This window comes from Glandiceps talaboti, chromosome 16, assembly GCF_964340395.1.
Source record: "Glandiceps talaboti chromosome 16, keGlaTala1.1, whole genome shotgun sequence".
Classification (NCBI taxonomy): domain Eukaryota; kingdom Metazoa; phylum Hemichordata; class Enteropneusta; family Spengelidae; genus Glandiceps; species Glandiceps talaboti.
This window is the reverse complement of record NC_135564.1, coordinates 2,431,055-2,441,925: the sequence shown is the minus strand read 5'-3', so window position 1 is coordinate 2,441,925 and position 10,871 is coordinate 2,431,055. Positions and strand designations below refer to the sequence as shown.

The 10,871-nt window shown below is 36.6% G+C and overlaps 1 protein-coding gene across 2 annotated transcripts; it reads left to right on the top strand.

Annotated features, from left to right (window-relative positions):
- The first annotated feature begins 4,723 nt into the window (after nucleotides 1-4,723).
- On the top strand, nucleotides 4,724-10,861 carry LOC144447048 (uncharacterized). 2 transcript variants are annotated; one of them, XM_078136926.1, is made up of 3 exons: nucleotides 4,724-4,928; nucleotides 6,553-8,082; nucleotides 10,024-10,855. In XM_078136926.1, exons 1-3 carry the CDS (start codon nucleotides 4,802-4,804, stop codon nucleotides 10,026-10,028), a joined length of 1,662 nt encoding a protein of 553 aa, XP_077993052.1. In that variant the 5' UTR covers nucleotides 4,724-4,801; the 3' UTR covers nucleotides 10,029-10,855. The 2 variants fall into 2 exon arrangements, with proteins under 2 accessions (XP_077993052.1, XP_077993051.1); XM_078136925.1 differs by having other exon boundaries at nucleotides 6,553-10,861.
- The last annotated feature ends 10 nt before the right edge of the window (nucleotides 10,862-10,871 follow it).

Sequence of the window (10,871 nt, the reverse complement as noted above, 5' to 3'; positions counted from 1 at the left end):
ATAAAATAACATTCGGACACTCTTAATCTTTGTTTTCTCACGACGTCAATGGTTTTACTGTACTAAGGAGAAATTTAGACTCCCAAGTCGAAAAAAATAAAGTTTTTCCCAATGCTTTGCTACTGAACCAATGAATTCAATTCTTTCTACTTTTTAACACTGTTCATATTCTGTCGCATCACCATAATTTTCTATCATAACTTAATATACAGATGATGCTAAATTCGGCCAAGCCTCTTCAATTCTTCAAGGCCCATGACGCAATCTCAAGTTCTCGCATTAGCCAGAGCCAGAAAGACCGACATTTTCTACAGACGGACCAGATAACTGTTTTTACATCTTTACATCTAAATTAAACCCTTATATCACACACGAATATTTTTAATCGAAATGCGAAAGAAGATTGCCAACATGCAACAATCAATCAGCACTGAAGTTGTTATATGAAGGAAGTAAAGAATAAGAATGGTTCAGATAAACTTTAAAGTTATACACAATGCAAAAGATGTATAAAAAATGAACTGATCCGTATAAATGATATCATGGTATATTTTTTATCAGATCCTGAGCAGACTGTCACACGTAACTGAATCCACCACATAGAGTTTGTCAATACCCACGGGTGGTATTGTAATATGGTTTTGTTGTGATAGGATTTCTCCATGGGTAACTTTCCAAGTAGATATGCAACACCAGTCATGGAACAATAAATAAGTGACTCACACCACAAGTTTACAATTTCATAGAATGATCGATTAGCAATGAACGATAACACGATATAGATTATTTTGTTTGTCAATCGATGTTTGTTTGTTCAAAGTCATGATGTTTGTTTATATTGTTGATTTGAGAGAGAGAGAGAGAGAGAGAGAGAGAGAGAGAGAGAGAGAGAGAGAGAGAGAGAGAGAGAGAGAGAGAGAGAGAGAGAGAGAGAGAGAGAGAGAGAGAGAGAGAGAGAGAGAGAGAGAGAGAGATCGGTGATATCACGATCAGGCTATACACTAGACTTGGGTAGGGGTTGAGCACGTGGGTGAATATCCAGAGATCATGTTTATATGAGACATGGTCCATGGCCCGCTGAAACTTTTGTTATAAAAGACTCGCAATTTCAGATTTCTCGTATTTCACTGTTATCGTCTAGAAACAGCACTATAACACTACACACCAAGATAACGTACATAAAAGAATATGACATGCATGGTAGAGCTGATCTAGATGAATGGGGTAAAATGTACTCTTTGAACCTAACACCCCACCACCCCATTATCAATCACATGTCTGAATATATATATTCAATATTGAGATTCTTATCTATCAAAGTATCACATACTAATTCGTTGGAAAAAATTGCTTCAAAGCTTTAGGTCCAAAATTTTATACTATATGCGATGAGACGTAACATAATTGGATGAAAATAAATCCGAGTTTACTTATTTATATCAATGCGACAAGAACTTGTATTTCTCATTTAATTCCGGTGTTAATGATGTTTTTTTCTTTCTTTTTTTCTTTCTTGAAAATTTAATGTGCTTATATGTAAGAACAATATAGTAATAATGATAGTTTTGTTATACATACTGATACTTATCAATTCGGACAACTCTTTCCCCCATTATGATATTGGCAAAGACACATATGGCAAACATTACATCATACTATTAAAAATGGGAGATTTGGCCAAGATCATGAATGGCTATGAGTGACGAAACAGTGAACTGTCTTAAATATTAGGTACCCTCACTATCTTCAACATTATTATTATCTGCAAGTTCTTAAATGACTTGGTTGAATATTATACAACTAACACTTTTTGTTGTTGTCTGATTTTAACTTTGACTTGTTGAGGTCAGAAATTATGCCAAATATACCTGCCCGTGATGAAGTCTTAACACAAGGATTTAATATTGACGACGGTGGGGGCGCTATACCATCGCTATGTCTTATTCACATTCCAACAAGTGGTACGGTATATGTTCATCAATTTTGCACCAAGAAAATAGCATTAGTTCACAAAGTTGAATTTATTAATATAGACTGAAAGTTTGTACAGATGAGCTTTCATTATTCAAGTGGTAAGGGTGTCGATACCGGTATTGCTATATTTGTCATTTCCCACGTGACCACACAGCTCTGTGCCAATTGTTATGGGTAACCACAGCTTTATGGAAAACTAATTGCATACTCTTTGTTTAGTTAGGTTGTAATTTATATCGTAAGAATTTCGACACGGTGAAACAGCTAAAAGTCGATGTTTCTACGAACTATGAGACAATTTTGCCCCCATGTCGCTCTGGAAAAGTGCGCTCCCGGAGACCCGACATATGGATGAAGACGTGTCGGAGTTCTACGGCGCATATTTCCAGGGCTAGCCTCCCTGCAGAGCTACTAAATGATGTGTATTTTGACACGTGTAAGTTTGAGGCAGAAACATGAGCTCGGCATCTTTACGGTCTATTAATATTTCAATGTTTATCAATTTGAGAACAACTATAATAATATACTTTTATGACTTATCAAAAATAAGTTTATAAAATCATGTATTTTTCGTAAAGATTATACAATACATATCTACTGGGTTAGCAAATTATAAATATCATACTTAGTAATACGTGTATTCGTCACAGAAATTCATTTCTTCTAAGATCTGACAAACTAATATTTCCTGTATATTTCTAAATAATTGGAATATTTCATACGTTCGATTTCGTCTAACCACCTCGTCCTACGTCACGATCTGAAACTAACATACTTCACACCGAGTTCATGCTGTTTTGTTTTGGTGTAATATATCACATATACGTCATCATTGTTCCTCTTTACACGTCAATTCTAAGAAAATTAGGAAATATAAATCTTAAGGAGTGTATGGAATTTGAGTAATTTGAAACTCTAAGAATGATGACCATTTAGAGATTTTGACACTGTCCCAAAATTATGAAAATAGTCATAATAGTATGATTAACTGTTGTAACGTATTATGTATGAACATACTATAAAATGTTCCCAACTAATATTTAGCAGCCTTTGTACCAAGAAATCTTATTTCAGTCACTTCATGTCAATATGCAATTTGGTGACTGCCAATCATTAGGTTATAAAAGCTAGCAAGCATACACGACCTCTTCAAAACTTAAACAACTTCCCTGTATGTCAAAGGACTTCCCGTTTCTTTCCGTAGTGACTAAGGGCCCGAGCAGTATTTTTCGCAGTACCCCACCCCTCGGGCTCTCAAAAAATGTTATACCCCATAAAAACGGCCCCCGAAATGAACCCCAGAATTTTCTTAGCCCCCCCCCCCCCGCCCAAAGCTACACAGAGATTTTACATGTTCAATTATATGGTATATGGTACACTCTCCTACATTCTGGAGATATGCAATTGCAATCGACTTGAGCATCCATACACATTTCTTTACCACTTGAATAGATGTGGGCTTTGTAGGGAGAGAATTCATGGGCTGCAACCAATACATGGAAATACTTAGTCAGCAGGGCTTTCTCTTTCAATCTAAATTTGGAGGAGAAATAGCATCACCGTGGTCGCTGGTGGGGAGGGTGTGAGAGGAGTGTCCTGATCCCCTCCCACGGTGCACACTTTTTAAAAGAATAAATACATGTATGACAAGGACATTTGAAACTGTGAGACTGTCCGTAGTGATAAAATGTTATGTCAGTTTTTACACCAGAACTGGGTCGTTATTGTAATTATATTGCAACAATTGCAATGCGATATTTATGTTACTTCTCAATATTATTTTACATACATAAAAACTATAAATTTGAAAATAAAAGATAAAGTTTCGTTTCCCTTTGTCTTTATAACCACTACGAAAATTACCAGTCATACATTCCACTATAAATCAACAAGTTCATATATCGAGAGATCATGGAAACATCGTTATTTTTCGAAACATCGAATCCTTTCGATTGGAATGAACTACGTACAATATATGAAACCAACTTTGTACAACATATGTGAAATATTTTTATGCTTTTGTATTCCTTTTCTATAGAATGCTTGCGCACTTTAGCACCTTGGAGCAGCCCAACAAATATCGTGTAATTGGTGATTTAATTTGATTTAATATGATTTTTATGGTGGAACATACATACATACATACATACATACATACATACATACATACATACATACACACATACATACACACATACATACACACATACATACATACATACACAAATACACACATACACACATACACACATACACACATACATACATACATACATACATACATACATACATACACACACATACATACATACATACATACATACATACATACATACATACATACATACATACATACATACATACATACATACATACATACATACATACATACATGGATCTTGGGGCGGACTATAATCAGCTATTGCAAAATTGCGTAATTATATGTTGATTCAGAATACAATGACAGCAGCGACTACTCTGTCACTAAACAGAGGTTTGCTATACGTCGATTGATGGATTTCGTTTGATATTTAATAACTTTTTGTTTAATTTATATGTTAAGATTCTTATATTTAAGAACATCAGTCATGTAGCTTTTCTGTAACATATATTTATATGGACGTTGTTGTCCGAATTAAAGACTATAATAATAATATCAATAACTATCTTGGGGGTGATAGTTTCGATAATTATGATAATCAGATCTGTGTCACAGATAAATGTTTTGACATATGAATAAGCATTTCCGCATTTTGCCTTATCTCTTGTGGTTGTCACTGAATGCCTGAGCTCCCATTTCGTAAAACTGGAGTCGTCATCTGCAGCGATGACAGGTGTAATTGTAATTTTTTTCATCATTACTGGTTGTCATGTTCTTCTGGTGGCACAGCCAACAACATTACAAAGTCATGTAATAACACCAGGCATCTACCGTGTTATCAGAGGAGAAAAAGGTTTGTTGTTTTTTATTTATTGTATTTCTTGTTTTGTTGTATTTCTATTTTTTTCTCCGATTTTCAAATGCAGTTTTGTGCCAAATAAAATGTATTATACTATACTACACTAAAAATGTCAAATGTAATTATATTTCACTAAAAAATTGAAGTTTGTTCAGCTAGTTGTTCAACAACATTATGATGTACACGACCAACTTCTCAGTGTTCTTGCTCTTATTTATTTCTTCCGCACGGCTAGTTGCTTTAGAACTAGTACTTAGGCCCGGCATACCACATGGTTTAATATCATTATTATAAAAGGTACATGACAAATTATACACTTATTGCAGTAACTAATATTAATTTTTTCGGTAAAAAGTTAAACTAATGTAATTTAGTACATACATTAACCAGAACAAAGCGCACATGTCCTATAAAATTTGTTGATTTAGCTTACAGCTATAATGAATAATTTTCATAACTAATGTTTTTTGGTAATTAGCATGATTAGGCTTTATCTTAAAAATGCAAGCTTCCAATTTCCTATAATGTTATACATATATCAACCATAACAATGCACACATGTCCTATGAAGTTTTTTGACATAGCTTTCACTTTTAATGAGTAATTTGAATATTTAAAGCTATATCTTTGGAATGCATGTTTCAAATTCAAAATAACTTGGCACACACATCAACCATCAGAAAGCACACATATATTCTCCAGCATGTTGGTATAATCTTTGATTCTAATGATTAATTTGCATAATTAATGATTTTCGGTAATTAGGTTGTATTTTAAGAATGCAAACTTCAGATAATTTAGTACAAGTATTGGTGGTTAAGAAGTGCATGAGTCATTTACAGCTTCGTGTAACTTATAAGCTAAATGGTTAATTTGCATAATTAATATTATTTTAATAATCAGGCAATATGTAACTTTGGAAGCTTTAACTTTCATAGATTTACATCATGTATGATAGCTATAACTCAGAATTTTGCATTCCAACAATGTGGGTAGGCCTAAAAAATCTATGTTTGTGCCTTTATGGGAAGAATTCAGTTTAAACCTGGTTAATACTCATGTGAACCCCACTGTGACTTCTCTCCTCACATCACACCTGACAATTAATTCACTACAACATTGTCAGCAGTGACATGAGCTGATATTACGTTACCTAATTCTAACCCTACCCCTAATTCTAACCCTATCCCCTACTGATGTGACAGCAGTGGGATGTCAAATCTCCCCTCCTCAAAAAGTGTAAAATTAGACAATATAATGAGACAAAGTAAAACATGGTTTTCCCTCCTGAGAGAACAGATTTGTAAAAGGTTACCCCCACCCATACCCCGGCCCCCTGTTATTACTGAAGGCTCCCTAAAAGTTAAATAATACAATACGTCAAATTAAGATATATGACTTCCCCATAATTCCCCTGGCCCTCACCAATTTAATTACTGGAAAATACCTCTAATATGATGGACCACAAAAAAAGAGAATATACTGACATGGTTTTTAATACTATTTACTCTACCATTATTTAAGTTAATCCAAAGTTAAAAAGTGAAATGCAATATAGATCAGATTATTAATATTTACTTTTATATTTGTATTAAATAAATTGTTCTTTATTTATCAGGTGCTCCTGGAGCAGTGGGGCAGAAAGGACAACAAGGGTCCAGAGGAAATACAGGTGTTCCAGGTCAAGAAGGTACCCACGGGGTGAAAGGAAACAAGGGAGATATGGGAAATGATGGTCCCATAGGTCTAGTTGGATCACCTGGTAGTAAAGGTCAAAAAGGTCAAACTGGTAATCAAGGAGTAAAAGGTGACAACGGAGAATCAGGAAATGCTGGTGAGCAAGGACCGTCGGGAAGTAAAGGGCAAAAAGGAATCATGGGGTTAAAGGGAAGTGTTGGTTCCACTGGTCGAACTGGTATGCAAGGGGTCAAAGGTGATAAAGGAGAAATAGGAAACAATGGCCATCTAGGTCCACAAGGACTTCCAGGAAATAAAGGACAGAAAGGAGTCATGGGTAACACAGGAAATGTTGGCCCCACTGGTCCCCAAGGATTTCCTGGAAACAAAGGACAGAAAGGAATCATAGGTAACACAGGGAGTGTTGGCCTCTCTGGTCCCCAAGGACTCCAGGGAGACAAAGGACAGAAAGGAATCATGGGTAACACAGGAAATGTTGGTCCCAATGGCCCCCAAGGATTTCCTGGAAACAAAGGTCAGAAAGGAATCATAGGTAACACAGGAAGTGTTGGCCTCTCTGGTCCCCAGGGACTCCAGGGAAACAAAGGACAGAAAGGAATCATGGGTAACACAGGAAGTGTTGGTCCCACTGGCCCCCAAGGATTTCCTGGAAACAAAGGTCAGAAAGGAATCATAGGTAACACAGGAAATGTTGGCCTCTCTGGTCCCCAAGGACTCCAGGGAAACAAAGGACAGAAAGGAATCATGGGTAACACAGGAAGTGTTGGCCCCACTGGTCCCCAAGGACTCCAGGGAAACAAAGGACAGAAAGGAATCATGGGTAACACAGGAAATGTTGGCCTCACTGGTCCCCAAGGACTCCAGGGAAACAAAGGACAGAAAGGAATCATGGGTAACACAGGAAGTGTTGGTCCCACTGGTCAAATAGGTATTCAAGGAGTTAAAGGTGATAAAGGAGAAATTGGAAATGATGGCCATATTGGTCCACGAGGACTGCCAGGATATACAGGACAGAAAGGAGCCATGGGTAATACTGGAAATGCAGGCCCCACTGGACAACCTGGTATTCAAGGGGTTAAAGGAGACCTAGGAAATGCTGGCCCAAATGGACCACAAGGACATCCAGGAATCAAAGGACAGAGAGGAATCATGGGTATTACAGGAAATGTTGGTCCCACTGGTCCACAAGGACTTCCAGGAAATAGAGGACTGAAAGGAATCAAGGGCGATACTGGAAATATTGGCCAGATTGGTCCACGAGGATGGCAAGGAAGTAAAGGGCAGAAAGGAATCAAGGGTTATATAGGAAATGTTGGTCCACAAGGATATAGAGGAAGTAAAGGACAAAAAGGAGCCAAGGGTTATCAAGGTTATACTGGAAGTAAAGGACAAAAAGGAGCCATGGGTTATCAAGGTTATACTGGAGATAAAGGACAAAAAGGAAATGCTGGTCAGTCTCGTGGTTGGGGCTGGGGGGTCGCATTGGTCCGATTCACGGTTTTTGAAAGATGGGGTATTCAACAGTGCTTTCAAATTTGCATCCCTTGACATTGCTAACTATAAAAGTCAGTCATATCTTGCCAGTGTTTATAGACTAGAGACTAGTCGTTGGTTTGTAAAACTAACCATCACTAACCATGAATAGTGGAACCAGGAATTCTAGCACACAAATACATGCTGTGTAGACATAGTATCAAATGAATAAATTTCAATTAACAGTGCATGTTGTCAGTAGTAATCTTTCACACCTTGACAGGCACTGATGACCGAAACAGCGACCAAACTCCACCTTCCAGTGTGAATGGACGTGATAATGTAATTGGTATAAAATTTAGGGTGCGTTCACTTTTTTATGGGTGAGGGGGTGGTGACATATCTGAGGGGATCACCTCAATTTAGTGTTCAAAGGAGGGCCATCACTTTTACAAAACTACTGGCCAGATTGGCATGAAATTTGGTAGGAATGTTCTTAGGGGTGTATAGATTAATAATTGTTCATGACATGGCAATTCTGTAAGTGATATTAACATTTACGTCTAAAATTGTGACTTTTTGTCGAGATCTTTAATTTAAAAAATTGGCTATTTCGGCTGAAATTTAATGGCGATGGATCATGCATTTGGGGATGTGTAAACTAACTATTAAGCATGTGATGATTTCATCAGTGATATGCACATTTATAGCTGTAAAAATGTGAATTTTAGTGAGAAACTTATATCTCAAAACGTACTTGGTCGATGGGCCTGAAATTTGGCGAGATGTTTCTACAACTGTTATTCTGCAGATTTTCTAAACATTTTGACACAATTGACCCTGGCAACCCTGACCATACCCTTAGCAACAACCAAATGCCAGTATATTTAGGAAAAATAACATTATCTAGTAGGCAATTGAGTAAACATTCAAAAATGTATACAGATATCCACAGCAACAAGACCACGCCAATATAGCAACAGTCAAATGATGGTGTCTATTGCAAAGATAACAAAAGGGACGGTTAGGCAAGTGGATAAACATCCAAAGAGTGAATGTGAATATGCATAGCAACAAGACCATGCCCATACCAACAGCCAAAGATGGCATATATTGTAAAGGTAACAACAGGTCTGGATAGGCAATAAATGTACAGTTGTGCTCCATGCCATTTTGCCATTTGTTTGTTTGTTGAGGGTATGGTTTGTTTTGAGAAGGGCTCACAGGGGGTAAAAGTCTATTTCAATAGAACACATAACAACTTTCTAGCGACTGCTCAGCCCTCAAAACTGAACACTCCTTTTGCATGGAATGATGTGCTAAATTATGCTGAATTCAGTACATGTTGAAAGAGATCTCCAGATTCACAAGCCAACAGATAATGTCTAGACTGAAGAGGTGCAATTGAGCTGAGTTTAATTAGCCTACACCCAGACTTGAACAACTAGCACTATGTAACCACTCTATTTGCTATCCTAACTGATATTTTGATTTTGAATTTCGCTGTCTTTTTCTCATCTACAATCATAGCTGTGTTCCACTGGTTTAGAAGCCACACACATAATGTGTGCAAAATATTAGTGACAGTTGAATAGAATACAACGTATGTAATTAGAGTGAGGTCGCATTTCCATCACGACACCTAATTGTGCATTCAGCATGAACTGATGGCACGATTTAAATATGTCTTATTATGTATTCGACCAATAATGATCTATACAGGAATGCCATTCTAGACCAGTGGGACACAGCTATCATCAAAGACGAGGAATGACGGTGAAATTCAAAATCAAAATGTCAGTTAGGATAGCATATAGAGTGGTAGCACTTGTCCTTCGAGTGTACGTGTAGGCTAGAGTGCAATAGGCCGTATTACTTATATTTTTTTAATTAAATATTTTCACTTGTTTTCTCAAAGGGTGATAGTAGACCTGGTGACACTGTGATTACAGACAGCCTAGAAAAGTAGCAGTGATCTGAATGTTAAGAAGAGTAATGACAGTTCTGAGTTTGGACACAGCAACTTGTTTTCAACACTTCTTTGTGCACAAATTGACAATGTATTCAGCTGAACTGAGACTTATATGATTGGCTTATTCATGGCGCTGCCCCTTTCCTGTCAGGTTTTGTCTACAGTCATGTGATTTTCCAGACTTGTCATATGAGGAGTACGACAAGCAAATGTTGCCTTTTATAAATTTTGATTCTCTATTGCAGACTACACAAATTAGTGAATCCTCTTTTTACTCTTTGGTTATATTTATCAAGTTGCATGAAATATATGACGCATAATTGCCATGACAACCTAGTTCACACAAAACTATACCAATTATCTATTCTTTAATGCCTTTTTACATGTATAACCTACACTAAATTAATCACATTTGTAGAGATTTGAGAAGTTGCATGTTGTAGTGTGTTCTAAGATTTCTTTGAAATGTATCATTTTACTATCTTATGTGATGGGCAACTTAAAATCCAATGCATTAAAACACTACTCATTTGCCAACAAATACTTTTTGTTATGTACAACTCTATAAATGTGTGGCCAGCAGAAAGTAATAGTTGTTTAAAGTGGCCTCAATTCTGACATTTGCATATTTTCATCCAGCACTATATATATGTACTGATATCAACACAGAGTCAATAGTTTTTTTAAACTCAAAACATGTGTGAGTATAAAAGTGTTTAATATAGTTGTGGGTGATGCTCTGACACCCAACATGTGTATAGTTGACTTAAGTTTTTCATGTACTGTGGGCTTAG

Coding starts and splice junctions, on each gene's coding strand:
- LOC144447048 (XM_078136925.1), top strand. CDS start 4,802: ATGACAGGTGTAATTGTAATTTTTTTCATCATTACTGGTTGTCATGTT. Junction 4,929..6,552: donor TGTTATCAGAGGAGAAAAAG/GTTTGTTGTTTT, acceptor TTTATTTATCAG/GTGCTCCTGGAGCAGTGGGG.